This window comes from Xenopus tropicalis, chromosome 8 (assembly GCF_000004195.4).
Source record: "Xenopus tropicalis strain Nigerian chromosome 8, UCB_Xtro_10.0, whole genome shotgun sequence".
NCBI classification, from domain to species: domain Eukaryota; kingdom Metazoa; phylum Chordata; class Amphibia; order Anura; family Pipidae; genus Xenopus; species Xenopus tropicalis.
The window spans coordinates 59,704,712-59,720,715 of NC_030684.2; the positions used below are offsets into that span (position 1 = coordinate 59,704,712).

General features: G+C 37.6%; 2 protein-coding genes across 6 annotated transcripts; one reads left to right on the forward strand and one right to left on the reverse strand.

Moving 5' to 3' along the window:
- Nucleotides 1-5: 5 nt before the first annotated feature.
- nkap (NFKB activating protein) lies at nucleotides 6-9,350 on the forward strand. The gene is given in 9 exon segments (NM_001004864.1): nucleotides 6-322; nucleotides 1,009-1,089; nucleotides 1,177-1,250; nucleotides 2,885-2,980; nucleotides 4,045-4,093; nucleotides 5,245-5,357; nucleotides 7,305-7,383; nucleotides 8,135-8,284; nucleotides 8,744-9,350. Coding segments are annotated over 9 exon segments (1,074 nt in total). The 5' UTR covers nucleotides 6-65; the 3' UTR covers nucleotides 8,919-9,350.
- Nucleotides 9,351-9,626: 276 nt separating this feature from the next.
- akap14 (A-kinase anchoring protein 14) lies at nucleotides 9,627-14,574 on the reverse strand. 5 transcript variants are annotated; one of them, XM_012969177.3, is made up of 7 exons: nucleotides 14,369-14,574; nucleotides 13,379-13,655; nucleotides 13,118-13,247; nucleotides 12,769-12,857; nucleotides 11,512-11,691; nucleotides 10,915-10,967; nucleotides 9,768-10,037 (listed from the first exon to the last, which is right to left on the reverse strand). In XM_012969177.3, the coding sequence occupies exons 2-7, from the start codon at nucleotides 13,382-13,384 to the stop codon at nucleotides 9,953-9,955; spliced, it is 543 nt and encodes a 180-aa protein (XP_012824631.1). In that variant the 5' UTR covers nucleotides 13,385-13,655; nucleotides 14,369-14,574; the 3' UTR covers nucleotides 9,768-9,952. The 5 variants fall into 5 exon arrangements, with proteins under 5 accessions (XP_002940333.1, XP_012824631.1, XP_012824633.1 ...); XM_012969179.3 differs by having other exon boundaries at nucleotides 13,383-13,655; nucleotides 14,369-14,573; XM_002940287.5 differs by lacking the exon at nucleotides 13,379-13,655 and having other exon boundaries at nucleotides 9,627-10,037; nucleotides 14,388-14,572.
- Nucleotides 14,575-16,004: the final 1,430 nt, after the last annotated feature.

The following is a 16,004-nucleotide window of genomic DNA, read 5'->3' on the forward strand; positions in this document are numbered from 1 at the left end:
TTGTACGCATAATAGTTGCTTCAGCGAAGTTGTAGTATTCTGTTCTGCGGTTATGTTGTAGAACTATGGCACCTGTTAGTCGTTCAAGGAGCCGAAGCTCTTCGCCACGTAAAAGACGACACGGAAGCGACGAACGATCCCCGGATAGAAGAGGAAGAAGATCTAAATCCAGGGACCATGGGGCTGCTAATGATCACCATCGCAGCCGCTCCGCAGAGCGAACATTCTCGAGTAGACCCCACCACGGGAAGCAATGGGGAGACTACATTGAGAAGGGAAAGGAGGAGATTTTGAGGCAAAGGCAGGAGGCTTTCATTGCAAGGTGTGAGTGCAGTCTCTTACTACTGCCTTATTCTATACATATACACGCTACACCAAACTTTTACTCTATTGTCAGTTGTAATCCCAAAACAATAAATCTGCCTGTATATTTTTAATGTGTGGAAGGAAACCTACAAACCATACAAACACATTGGCCTAAGGCCCCATCTATTGTGAGCTTTCAACACTTAAAACTTTCAGCCAATACTGTAGAGGACACTGGGAGTGGTGTTTTTAAAAAGAGCTTTGTGTAGCTTTGTGAATGGAGGTCTGCCTGTCCCTGCTCCCTGTGCTTTAGGCACTGTGCTTCCTCTACATTAATATGGGAAGGGAATCGGCAATAGAAGGTGAGGTTTACATAGGGAAGACAAGTGCTGAAATCTGTATATCTTGAAAAAAAATGGTGCCCATACATAAATGAACTTTATGTATGGGCACCATTTATGTATGAGCTGTGAAACCCCTCCCCCATTTTTTCAGGAGTTGCCCTATTTTGGTTCTTCGCCCTTCTGGCATTCTCACGTTTTGCACGCATGTGATGTCACTTCTGGGCATCTGTAAGAAAATTTCAGCGGCGCACGCTAAAGATTCCCCCTAGAAACGAGTAATGCAATGCAAGTATTTTTTATTGTTTAATTCTTTGGATGTGAATGTACTACTGTACATTATTGTTTGTGTTTTTTACAGGCGTTTAAAAGAAAGGGAGCGAATTGGTGAGCTTGGAGCTCCAGAAGTTTGGGGTCTCTCTCCTAAAGTTCTCGAACCTGAGTAAGTCACCCTGCTTTCTTTTTTTAAAGGTTATGATATAAGTACTATGTGAAATGTAATTCTACATATTGTTGGCTTTCTGTCTAGTTCTGATGAGCACACACCGGTAGAAGAGGACGAAAAGTCAAATAAATCAAGCAGTTCTGAATCTTCTTCAGAAGGTAGGCGAGCAAGTTAAAACATTTATCCAGGAAATTTTTCTGGGAATTGAAAAGTTAATAAGATTTATTGATTTAGTAAATATACATTTCTTGTTATGCTTTTACTGCTGGGTATTTGGGCCATGTAATGCCAAGCTGGGCAGAGGCTCAGGTTAAAAAAAAACCTGTATATAGACCCCAAGTTATAACACTAATCAGAAATGTGGTCTTTACATTTGTCTTCATATTTATCCCACATGAGTCACAGACAAAATGGTGAGTAAGTCACACTTCTAAAAAGGGATTGTGTCCGTTTTTAGTAATCTACCAGAATATAAATGTCATCCTGAAGTAGTTAGACAGGTTGTCTCCTTCCATTTCTTTACTTTCATTTAATTCAATTAAATTTAATCTAGCGTAATTGCTTGGCAAGAACTGGTGTTTACTCTCATGCAAATCATGCCTCAAACAGAGCATTTAAATTTAGATCTAATATTAAGCACAGCAACACACACCACCTCTTAGGGCTGTGACACAGGGAGATTAGTCACGCCGCAACAAATCTCCCTTGTCGCAGGCGACTTATCTCCCCAAAATGCCATCCCCCGTTTAGAATGTAAATCGCCGGTGGGATGGAATATGTGGCGGCGTGATTTGCCAAAGTCGCCAAAGTTTCCTTTCAAGGCGACTTTGGCAAATCGCGCCGCTGCGTATGCCATCCCACCGGCGATTTACTTTGTAGCCGGTGGGATGGCATTTCGGGGAGATTAGTCACCCGCGACAAGGGAGATTTGTCGCGGTGTGACTAATCTACCCGTGTGTCACAGCCCTTATGCAGCTTAATGTCTTCTCACTGGTCACTGCTGCACTAGAAAACATGTGTCTCCTGCAAGGTCAGTGGAACCAGCTTTCCATTCGAGACACTCTGCTTCTGAGAGAACTGGTTGCTTTTTCAGTTATTATAATGCATCTGTTTTTGTATAGGCGTTAATTTGGTTAGGGAGTGGACAGTTGGTGTAAAAATATAGTATGAGTATAGTGATAAAAAATTAATTGGAATCTTTAAATATTCACAAATGGAGGTCTCGGTGGCATTTTCCCAAATTGTATACCATTTGGTTAATCCAGTGGGAGATTAATGCTTCTTCATATTTTCTTGGGGGGGGTACCATTTAAGGTAAGCCATTTTTGGGGGGATGCATACCAAAGAAAATATAGGAAAAGAATATATCATGTTAATAAATTGCAAAAAGTGGAATCTAGAAAGTTCAGCTAGATCAGCAATCAAGTCACAGCACAGTTTCAGCTGCCCTGTAAGGGGATAGAATACCTGTAAAATTCTTAATGTTTTAGCCCCTTCACTTACTTTTTTTTGGCCAGACTAAGTAGAACACTAGATTTTAAGAAAATGAGTAAAGGATTTACCCACTCTCTGGTATGCTTTATTCAGTATGGAGAGCTTTGTATATTTCAGAGTATGGGCTGCTTATTTCTGCTAAGTGAAGAATGCTTACTGATTAGACTGACTCAGTTTTTCCCTTGTTTTTTGTGCAACTACATAATAATTATGTATTTCATATACATTTAGTGATTTTATAGCTAGATAACTTAATTTCAATTTATTTATATGCCTGTATATTTGTGTAATTCTTTAGAAGAGAAGAAGAAAAGGAAAAAGAAAAAAAAGAAAAAGTCTTCTAAGAAAAGGCGCAGGAAACATTCAGAAGATGATTCTGAATCAGATAGCAGCGGTAAATATATTTTACTTTTAATAATCCAGTGCTGATGCCTAAAAAAGTTGGTGTATTTAATGTATGCAGATATATTAATTAACCAGGGGTAATGAAGCACACAGTGTTTTCTATTCTCTATTGGAGAATACTGCAGTTTTTTTCCAGTGAATACTCTGCATTTTTGCATCAAATTTGCTTTTGTGTCAGACGGTATCAGTGCATAATACCTGGTGAATAGGAGATCATCAGTGCTTTCTCTGTCTGCTCTTTTTTACACTATAGGGCAGATTTATCAAAATGTGAGTTTAGAGCTTAATACATAAAAACTCATCCATGTTCTATTCATTCCTATGGGATTTTAAGAAGCATATTTATCAATTGGCGAGTTCTAACTTTCACCCATTGATAAGTACACTTCTAAAAATCCCATAGGAATGAATAGAACATGAATGAGTTTTTATGTATTAAGCTCTAAACTCACATTTTGATAAATCTGCCCCTATGTGTGCCATTACTCTTACAGCGGGTGCATATATTTTTATCTGACTACTTTATGTGGTTTCAGGTGAGTTATGGTACCCAGCAGCCAATGCAAAAAGAGATGAACTCAATATTAATTTTACGGTCATATTTATGTGCAAAAAATGAGATAGAATGATGCATGGTATATATTTAAAATCTTTGCCAGAAAGTTCAGTGATGCTTAACTTGGCTATGGCTCTCTTTATTGGTGGAAAATCAATAGATTCCCCCTATTCCTTCACAATGTTTTAAAGTTAAGCAATTGCAATCACTGGAGGGTGCCAAAATGTTAGGCACCCCCCAGCGATTGTAATCGCTTACCTTTTACCCTGGCTGGCGCCCTGTTAACAGAAAACTGCACCAGCCCAGGGTAGCTGCGACACAGCGACCCTCTTCTGTCTGTCTTCGTTCTTTTTGAATCGGGGAGGACACATGAGCAGTAGGGTGGAAAGCAGTGCAAGAAGGAATGAAGCTATGGTTCTGCTATTACTAAGCTTCCATAATGTGTTTTTTTTCTAATCTCAAGCATTAGATTCATTTTACACTTTGCTTTGTTTCAGATGAAGATGAGAAAAGAAAGTCTAAGAAAAGAAAGAAAAAGCACAGGAAGTAAGTTTTCTGTTCAGCATTTTGGTGGGTCATAATAGTGGGGATTTATTAAACAAATAAATGCCAAAGGGAACAAATTTTCTTTAAATACATCTAGAACCAATTCATCCCATTGTGCAAGGGTACTAATCTTCACTAGTGATAACGAAACATTTCGCCAGGATTCGCTGTGAAAAAAATCCATAGACTCCAATGGCTGTAAAAAAAAAAAAAAATGTTGCATGGTTAAGAAAATAAATTGTCACCCATTGACTTCAATGCCTTTTGCAAATTTTTGCCATTTCACAAGATGGGACAGATTTGCCCATCACTAAGCTTCACGCTTTTATTTACGCAGATTTATCAAAGTCCGAACTTCGGATGTTTAGAAGTACGATTGGCAAAAATTCGGATTAAATACGCTAACTTCTGATGTGCGTCAATTGCGCAAAAATTTTTATCGTGGTTGTACAAAAATATTGTGGTACGATCCAAAAGTTACAAAATTTTGGTATCCAAACGATCGTAAACAGTGTGAAAACCTTTCTGACTTTGAACCTTCAGTGGTTGATTTTGGAAGCCTCCCATAGGAATCAATGGCACTCTGCAGCTCCAACCTGGCCCAAGGAAAGTCACAATACCGAAGCTTGAATGAATAACGAAACTTTCGTAGTTGTATGGACAAATACGATTTTGTCTCACAAATTGACGGAAAGCACGAAAATATATAGCGGAAATTAAAGAAAATATTGTGGAAAATACGCAAAGTTCTATAAATTAGAAAAAATAAAAATTTTTCTCATTTGTACTAATTCGTACTTCGATAAATGTGCCCCATAGTAGTAAAAAAAAAAAATTCCTAGACAGAAGGAGGGGGAACAAATTCATTTTTAAAATGTTTGCCCAGTACCGTGGATTCGGCTGAATCCTGCTAAAAAAAGCAGAATCTTGGCCAAATGCTGAACCAAATCCTGGATTCGGTGCATCCCTAATTATGGTACAGTAAAAAAAAATAGCAACTGTAGAAATGAAATGAAGCAATTTCATTTGATTAGCTTTAGCTACTTAAATTGTTTTATTCTAACAATGAAATATATTTTGGTTTGTATGCATTTCAGTTTTTCTTACTGCAGTATTATAATAATAATAAAAAAATGCAAATGTTTAAACAGGAAGAAGTCAAAGAAGAAAAAAAGCAAGAAAGTAAAGGAAGAGAGCAGTGACTCAAGCAGTGACGATTCAGATGATGAAAAACTGGAAAAAGATCAATGGGTTGAGAAAACAAGTACGTATTATATGCTTACAAAGGGACTCTAACCATATTTCTGAACCAGTTTTAAACATTTGAAAGGTAAAACCAGAATGACTATCTGGGCTGTATTTAGTCAGAAAAAAAACATTAAAGGGGATATATACCATAAATTTTTACAGTGCACTAAACCATGTAAAATAATGTAAAATAGAAGGAAGTGCTTTTATTTTAATACCTTTTGGGTTAAAATATGTCCGTAACTGCTTAAAAACTGTGCTCTACCCAGACCTTATGCCAGCTTCCGGTTTAGACTCTTCAGTATGTGGCTCTGGGCCACTGGCCCTCATAGACTTCAATGACAAAACCTCACCTACTTAATGTGCAGTGAATATTCATAGAGTGGGTGGGGTTTAGCGATGTCACAAGCAGTCTGTTCCTGCTCTACTTCTCCTCCCCCCCCCCCCCCCCCCCCCCCGCAGAAGCACAAGCAGAGAAACACAGAGAGAGGGAGGGGTTTTCCTTGCTGCTGCTGAGCAAAGCCTGTCAGTCAGTGCTATGACCACTTCCTGTGGGAGACTGAAGCGACACTCCCTGTCTCATTTGGCTCTGGCTTCAGACTGGAGAGCTTGTGTATACAGCTCTCATATAATGGCAGTTTTAGGAGGTAAAATGCTTTAAAACATCTTTCTTTCTGCATCATTTCACATTTTGAGGGAGGATGAATATTATAACTGAATATGAACTTTATATAAAATGTCTCCTTTAACCACTGGTAAACTAAGGTTTGTAGAAAGTGTGATTTTTGTTTTATGCCTTTATCACCTCTTCTGAAATGTTTTTTGTAGGAATGCATCATTTATATCATTTTTTAAGACTTCCACAAAAGATTGGCTGATTTCTGAACCAAACCCTACGTTGTATATTAAAATTTGAGAAATGCTGTGTTCAGTTGTTTGAGCTTGAATGTCACATGAAGCAGAAGTTTAGATTCATTTAGAGTGAACACTTAAGTTCTGCAAAAACCTGTAAAAAGTGCTAGGATCCAACCAATCCAGAACCAAATGTTGTGCATCTGATGATGTGCTGATATGCAGTCTCTAAATGTACCTACCTAAAGTGGCTGAACAAGTTGAATATGCTTATAAAAGCTAGCATAGAACAGTTTTCTTTTACCAGGCCTGTATTAAAGGAACAGTAACACCAAAAAATTAAAGTGTATAAAGTAATTCCAATATAATGTACTGCTGTCCTGCACTGGTACCACCGGTGTGTTTGCCTTGGAAATTTATATAAACAAGGCTGGTGTGTAGCCACATGGGCAGCCATTCAAATGATAAGGGCTCTGGCACATGGGGAGATTAGTCGCCCGCAACAAATCTCCCTGTTCGCGGCCGACTAATCTCCCCGAATTGCCATCCCACCGGCGAAAAACCCATTATCCACAAAGTTCTATAAAGGGATTAAGTCCATTTTAGGCAAATTTTCTTCAGTGATTTCTTTTGTTTCTCTGTAAAAATAAAATGGTACCTTGTACTTGCTGGTAACTATGCGAGCACAAATTGAACATCAATCGAAAATATTTTTAACTTTTCAATATTTTTAGTAGACATTAGGTATGTTGATCCAAATCACAAAAAGACCTATTTTAAAGGGAAAAAACCCTGGTCCCGTGCATATCAGATAAAGGTCTCATTCTCCTTTTGCCTGTTTTATAGATACCAAAGTTAACTCTTTTGCAACAACTGGTGATACACAGATTAAGGCTTACAGTGACTGCAACAGTTGAATTACGAATATACATTATGAGTAGTAGAATTATTAACATATATATAAAGTCTTTTTAATAGGTTGTCTCGTGCAGATAATAATTTTCTTTTTCCAAGCCTATTCATTAAGTTGTGAATTTAAGGTGATTACAAAGATGGACAGTAAAAAAAAAATTCAAAATTCTGTTTTTGTTTTTTGTTTTTTTCCTCACAGAAAATAATTTAGATGAGTTTGAATTTGTGGGACCAGAAGCACCAATTACACATCTGTCGCAAGATGATAGACCATTGAAGTAAGTTGCTTTTTTTCTACTTTATTAAGGATCACAAAACTGTTGTGCCCTAGGCAACCTGGCCGCTCACCTCCCAACAATACTCCCCCAACCCCCACACACACGAGTGAACGCTTGTGCTACTCATGGGGTAGTTCCGGCCCTGTACATAAAGAATTGTCTTTAAATATTGTCTTTAAAACTGCATACATTGTATCTAAATCTTCAATATAGAGGAGCTCCACATAATTAGCAATGGCACATAATTTTATAGACTATTGTATAAATTGTAAAATATTAGGCTATTCAATTCAAATTTATGAACTTTAGCAGTCACCAATGTGTTCTGACTGTTGCCTGAATGGTTTTATGCAAAGCATTAAACTCTTAACGGACATCTAATATTCTTTGTATTTAATAGGGATACGTTACTTGTTATAATACAAGTTTGATTGAGCTTTGTAAAACAAGGGCAATCGATAAACCCCCAATATAACCAACATTTAAAGAGATATACTTTATTCTTTTAGTTTATGGTTTATACCGAGGACAGCGTGACAAATAGCAGTTGCCATTTTAGTAAAGAGTATTATAATGTACTGTAACCACACAAAATTAAGTGTTGTATAAATGTGTGTCTGCGGTATTGTGCTTTTGCAGTTTATGGTCATAAGCACTGTTCATTGGATTTATATCCATAGATTGGAAAGATAAGTAGTTCACATAGATTATACTGTTACTTTGTTGCCAATAACCTTTTCTCTTCTCAAAGTTATGGTCATGCTCTGCTGCCTGGTGAAGGTGCAGCCATGGCAGAGTATGTGAAAGCCGGGAAGCGAATTCCAAGAAGAGGTGAAATTGGCCTAACGAGCGATGAAATTGCTTCGTTTGAGAAGTCTGGCTATGTGATGAGCGGTAGCAGGTATGAATATTTATTGATATCGAAGCTGGATATTATCAAATGTGTTAACCAAACCAAATATAGGGGAAAACTCAATTTTACTTAATATTACATAGTATTTTTACAGGGGCTAAATACTATGTAATATTAAGTAAAATTTTGAGGAAATTCTCTGCATGCATTTAATACAATAGGCAGTTTCTCACTGGCATTAATATGCCAATTAATAAGTCTGGATGATAACTTTATAATGCACCATAGTAGATCTATAGAATCTTTGGCAGTATGTTTATTATTGCTCAGTACAAACTTTTTCAGCAGATAAAGTATCTCAAGTATTTTTTTTATAGTGTTTTTTTGTTTTTTAAACTGCATTAAGCTGCATTTCATTTTCACTGGCTACTGTGATCAGCAAGGTTTGTGAAGCTGTTCTTAATTGAAAACTAAATTAAATTTAAAATGTATTATTCTTTAATTTAGACATCGCCGTATGGAGGCTGTGCGTCTGCGTAAGGAAAACCAGATTTACAGTGCAGACGAAAAGAGGGCCCTGGCGTCATTCAACCAAGAGGAGAGAAGGAAACGTGAAAACAAAATTTTGTCCAGCTTCAAAGAGATGGTTTATAGAAAGACAAAAGGAAAGGAGGACAAATAAGCTATTCACTGTGCACTCCAGTTATTCTTGTGCTACGGATATCCTCTGCCTTTTAAATGGAGGACATCTTTGTTTAAAACATAACATGTGCATGGAGAATGATGAAACAACAATTGTATTGTGTTTTCATATCTTATGCAGTTGGTGTTACCAAATAGCAAGCTCTAATCTAGAGATCATAAATGTGTGTTTCCCTTTTTTGGTAAATGTGAATAGTTTTGGAATAGTATATGCAATGTTTGAGCTTTAATGCTTCAAGAATCTTAAGTCCCCTCTGCAGTAGACAGCAGGGACAAGCATTTAAATTATAACAGCATCCATTGTAATTTTGCAGCAAATGATCATTTGAACTAAATCAATGTAAGTTGTCAGTCTTTAAAAAAAAAAAAAAAAAAAGTTTTTTTTAATAAAATTATTGTTGCTTTCCTTTCAGGGGCCTTTTCATTAATAACAATGGGTTTTTTTTAAACAATAAATGGTTTCTATGTCTGATTTAGAAAATAAGACTGTGAGAGTTTGCTATGTATATTCAAACAAGCATCCTACCATGTATTTATAATAATGTAAAATATTCACTGAGTCCACGCACCTGTCCTGCTTTGTGTTGTTCAGACTGGCGCACAATCAGGGGCACCCACCAATATGGTAACAAATAACCACCACGTGTGGGCAGTTCCAGCCGGGGAGGTCTCTTATGTTCATTGTTTCAAGATACAGCAGAGGAGCCAAAGACATTCATAATTTAACTCAACACAATAAATGCAGAGGATCTCCCCCCCCCCGCCTGCGATTGCTCCTGTGTGCCGGTTGTTTGTCTTTAATGGTAATGTGGCCATAACTGGCACTATATGATTGTAGCCTTTCAATGAGATTTAATTGCATTGTATATAGCATGGCACCTTTTCACAAAATATATAAGGCTGCCCATCCGTATGATACAAAAACACATTAATAGATTACACAATAAATAAGTGAAGTGGTTGTGTGATTTAGCTCTTCATGCTTTTAAAGCAGAGACCTGTGGATCAATCCATTTAAAAGATAATATTTTCCATCATTATTAGCTTGCTTTCAATAATGTCCTTCAGCCACTTTTCTCTAAATCGGGATTGTCCAGGTCTAAAGGACAAAGAGAACAGGGACAAGATAAGCAGTACTACAGAAACAGTTGACCATTACTGCATAGCAGGTTGTGAATTGTTTTATTGCTGGCTATTGCTGTACTGTATGCATGTACGCTAGATCTGATGTCTGTAAACTGCTCTTCATTAAAGGACATTTAAAGTGGACCTGTCACCCAGACATAAAAAGCTGTATAATAAAAGTCCTTTTCAAATTAAACATGAAACCAAAATTCATTTTTATATTAACACATTCAAACCTATTATAAAGGCATTTAAAAATCCCAGCTGTCAATCATATACTGCCTGCCCCGCCTCTATGCCTCAGGCATAGAGGCGAGGCAGACAGTTACTTAAACTTTCCATTCAGCATTCACATTCCCCTACCTTCTCACCATCTAATTGTGTAATCAGTGCATGGGCAAGGGCATCAGGTCCCCAATTCTGGCACATACACAAGATTTTGGGATGATACAAAGCTTGCCTTAACAACAGTGCCCACAAAATGGCAGCTGCCTGCTGGCTGTGATTGTATATTTCCAAAACTGAAGGAAACAAGATTTATATCCTTTATATAGTATGTGAAGTTAATTTTGCTTAACAAACACAATAGAAAAGAAATTGGAATTATTTCTTAGGGTGACAGGTCCCCTTTAAAGTATATTCCACTTAGGGGTGCCAAAATGTTAGGCACCCCTCAATGAAATAGATTGCTAATTTTTTCCCCATGCTGGTACTCTTGTTAGGAGAAAACCAGACCAGCTTCTGGGGAAAAAACTAAGCAATCTATTTCACTGGGCGGTGCTGAATCAGCACTGGATTTCAAGGCCCAGTGTTTTATACAAAACTAAGATCAATTTATTCTATGATCATACCTGTGTACCAGTCTGGTTGATTCAAAGATGAAAAATACCTCCACTGGTAGAGACTGGGGAAAAAAAATCAAGAATTACATAATATAATCTGAGGATTTTATATTGATCACTGATTATTATATTTATTTACGGAGGGTGTCTGTGCCAGTGACTTGTACTTACTGCTGCATTTTTGAGCAGAAACAAGGGTGCTTCAGCACACAAATAGTGAGTACAGTACTATTTAATAGAGTAGAATCATGAGCATGTTTTTTGTGGGCTACAAAATGCCTGATGTGCCATTGCCCTTAAAGAGTAAAAGGACTATACAGGTATGGGATCTATTATGCAGGATGCATTGGACATGAAGTTTCCTGAATAAGGGGTTGTTTTGTAATTCAGATCTTCATAGCTCTGGAGATGGCTTTCCACTAATTCAGAGCTTTCTGAATATCAGGTTTCTGGATATCAGCTTTCTTAAAAATGGATCCCATAGCTCTATTGCAGGGAATAGTGCAGTATACATAGTTCTCCATATGTTTATGCAATAGGTAAGCAGCAAAGAGTCAGTGGGTACCTTACTTTCCCTTGCTGTGTGATTAGTGTAAACGTACATACCAATGGTTTGACTTTGGAGATCTGTATAGTAAAATAGACACATGCAGTGGCTCTAGGAATTGGTTTTCTGCGGGTTGGGATGCTCCACCTTGTTCTGTAATGGTAAAGTTTGCTAAATTCTACCTCCTCTTCATTTAGAAAGTCTGTACAGTGTAACCAGCTTTCATGGAATTCCCATGTCTATGAACAGAAAAGAAAGTATATTCAGACCCTTATTTTAAGAATATGCTAAATTGTAAAATAGTACTGGATTCTTTGTTTACTGTAGACCTGAACGTTCTTCCTACTCTCCATTCTCTAGTGTGTTGGGCTGATACAGCAGTGCTTTTCCTTTCTAAGTTTAGAAATGCCTGCTCCAAGTAATATTCTCTGCATATCTGATTCTGACTTCTGAAACAAAAACTGACAGCTGAATGGTTTTAAGAGCCAGAACCAAGCAACAATAAGGGATAAACAAACACTCCTTTTAACTGCAGCTAGGGGGGTTGTCAGGCTGATCTACTAGATACACCACTAAAGTGCACCAGTGCGGTAAACAATAGCAACCAGTTTTTGCTTTCTTTTTACTAATTTGCATTAAGGTGGCCATACACGTACCGATATTATCGTACGAAACCTCGTTTCGTACGATAATCGGTGCGTGTATGGTATGTCGGCGAGTCGACCGATATCGCAGGAACCTGCTGATATCGGACGACTCGCCGATCGGACCAGTTTGAAAATTTTGATCGGGCACCATAGAAGGCGCCTGACCAAAATTCTCCCTTCAGATCTGAATCGGCAGAAGGAGGTAGAAATCCTATTGTTTCTACCTCCTTACCTGCCGATTCAGCCCTGAATGGTGTGTGGCGGATCTTACGATGTTTCGTGCGACCGATGGTCGTACGAAACATCGTCAGATCACCACGTGTATGGCCACCTTTAGACTGATCAAAATTAATTGCTATGGGTAATTAACATGGATAATTTATCAAATATTTTAGAAAGTATATACCAATTAGACACTACCTTTATAATAACTAAGCTAGCAGAAATCCATGCTGAAAGTAAAACTATATTTAAATGGTTTTAGTAGCTTTAATAGATACAGCCTGCATTATCCTGCAGTACTTGGCACTGGTTCCTCTGTATTCTGTACACTAGCGGTAAAGTTACGGAAAAAAGCCTTACTGTCCACTAAAACTGCTTCCTAAACCAATGGGATAGGTGGGCTACTGATTGTGGTGTGTGTAGAACATTAATATCTAAATATCTTACTGAAATATACTCTTCAATTTGCTTCATTCCCAGCTCTATGGTGAAGTCCTGGCAAGGAATCCATGTAATGTTCTGGGCAATGTATTTCTCTTCAACAGAGAACAACAGTTTAAGCAGAATCAAAACAGAACAGAAAATAAAGAGATAAAACAAAAGTCTCCAGATCTTACCCAACTCAAATAGCATGTAGGGCTATCTTTATTAGAAAATGTGCATATTTATTGTAGTCTGCTTTTTAGGGATTTATCATTTGGTAAAACAGCTGCTAAATATCCTGCACAAGTAAATAGAGGAAATTGAAAGAAAACAGAAGAGGTAAAGCAGATATTTATTGATAATATAGTGAAACCTGCTTCCTGAAGAGGGGCTCCGTGTTTAGTTTGGAAATACTCCTCCACATTTCTTATTGTTGTTTCCACTAGTGCGCATGCTATTTCCTTTATTGCAGCAATGTAATTGTCTTCAGACTCCATCACAAGCTAAACACAAGCAAATGATTATGTGAGTGGCATTTGCAGATTTCCATTAAGTCTTGGACAGACTAAGTTTCCCCAAACTTTTTTGCCACCTTATATAACAACAAAAAGAAAATAAAAATCTGCTCCCTTACTGACATGTAGTGGTCTCTGAGCGAGGGTGGGAAATCGCTGGTGGCGGTAATATCAGTAATATAGTGTTGAAATGGGAGTCCCAGTAATTTCCTATTTTCGCTACATTACACGACCGTGGTTTTGCCTTTAACATTTGAGTCCTGCTACAGCTCTGGGAATACTGGTCTGGATAAGGGGAAACCTTTCAGTCTTTCTCCAGTTCCTTCACCCCTGCACCAGGACTTAAACTCTGAAGTCAAAGTCAGCAACATGGACTTTTGTAGGTATGATCCTCTTCTGTAATGGGATCAGAGGGTTACTGACATGGTCATCCATAGGCAGAAGCAGGGTGGGGCAAAGCCTGAAAGGGACACCATAGCAGAAGGGGTTTCTGGTAAGAGTAGAAGTCCTGATTCTTTAGCCACAAAAACTACAGGGCTAAGGAATGGGTGGATATTTTCTTTGTTTATTTTCTGGGGTTTTGGGTTTCCAATATTACTAACAATGGTCCTAGGCAGAAATGAGAAGAATGGAAAAAGAAAAAAAATGGAAAAAGCAAAAGAATATATGGGATGTGAGATGCACAGAAATTAATAAAAAATTCTGGAAAGAAGAATCAACAAAATTGAGTGTGAGTAGGGTGATCCATATTTTATGTACAGTACATCAGTAATAGCAGTGGCAAAACAGCTAAACTCTACCTTATAAAATTACAGCACTGACCTGTCTAAATGGCAGAAGGAAAAGCTGCTGTGCCATCAGTTTGGCCTACTACCCATATCAATAAATTTGCTAGTGCCAAGCCTGGACTAGTAGAGTAAGTTAACACAGACCTATATTTTAGTTTAGGCTTTTGGGGGGAAAGGAGGAGGCCCTCAGAGTACCTGAGATGTCAGGGACAATTTCAAGTGTCAGTCTTCACATGGTCAGCTGTTTCCCATTTATACTGCACATATATATGTTAGTTTGCAATTTCATGAAATCTAAATTTAAAAAAAGCAACACTGTACCTGATTTTTAGCTACTCACACTCAGCTTTAGATTCTGCTCTGTGCCTTTTATGTGTCAGATGTTCTGAGCTGCAATGTTTGAACCCAGTCGTTACTAAGGAGACGGCAAAGTCAGTTAATGGCTGCAGCCGTGCTTTGTCTCTGTCACCAACAGAGGTCTCTGCTGCAGAGTGACAGTGTGAGTTTTGCATAAAGAACAAACACAACACAATTCTAAAAAAAAAGTAGATATTGAAGTGACTTTGGATTTTTCCCCATATCCCAGTGGGACAGTCCAGCCCTGAAGAAGATGAATGCTTACATATGTTTGACAGCTTTAAGTAGATAGTCATTGTTTTCAATGAGGTATTATAAGAGCTATAATTGGCTACTTAAAGGAACAGTAACACCAAAAAATAAAAGAGCTTTAAAGTAATAAAAATTAAATGCACTGTTGCCCTGCACAGGTAAAACTGGTGTGTTTGCTACAGTAACACTACTATAATTTATAGTGAATGGCTTTGAATGGCTGCCCCCATGGCTACACAGCAGCTTATTTATATAAATTATAGTAGATTTTCTGAAGTAAACATACAGTGCAGGGCAGCAGCACATTATATTTTAGTTACTTTTATACATTTTCATTTTCATTTGTTCCTTTAATAGACCCTATGTGGACTGGCAGCCTACAGAAGGCTCTGTTTGGCATTATACATTGCTCCCATGCCACTGGTTGGGGATCACTGCCTTAGTGTATTCCTCAGCATATTTTTCCCCACACATTCCCCAGCATACTTTTTCCTACATCTCAGCCCTCAGAATTTTCGTTTTATGCACATACATCAACTTACTTGTACCCCCTTTTAGATTGTAAGCTCTAATGATATGGGGGCCCCTTTACCTCCTATTTTAATCACGACTTGTATGTAATCAGATTGACTGATGTAAATAACTTTATATTGTACAGTGCTGTAAAATATACTCACAATAAAGATTTCTTTATTTTTATACTGATTATATTATATAAAAGTATATATTACAGACCGTGTTTTTATTTAAATACATATATTAAAGGAAGTGCATGTCTCTGAGAAGAAGGGAGCTAATATCAATCTGTAGTTTGAATACTCACTTAGTTACCCAGGTGAAGCACCAACCTGGAAACAAAACTAACAGGCCACCATTAGTGATAAGCGAATCTGTTGCATTTCGCTTTGCAGAAAAATTTGAGAAACTGCTGAAAAATTCACAAAATGGCCAAAAAATTGATAAATGTGGCTACTGCACAACTTTTTTGATGTGACCACAGAATTTTTGACAGGACTGCAACTTTTCTCTCACTTGGCAAATTTTTGCAGCAGTTTTGTGAAAAAATTTGCCAGTGGCAAAATGCAGTAATTCACTACAAAGTCAAACCTGTTGAAAAAATTTGCAAATCACTAGCAACTATTTTATTTATTTTTCCCAGACGTCCCTAGCCCAAACTTGAGAGGGCATTTACTAAACCCCCCTCAAATAATATGTTCTGTAACATTATAATTTGTTTTTTTTCTGATTTAGATTAAAAGCCATCAATCACACTAAATTTGCTTCCCCACCAGAGGTGCAGGCTAATAGAGCCCACACTATGGTTGTTAAAAAACAGTCTCCAGTGCTA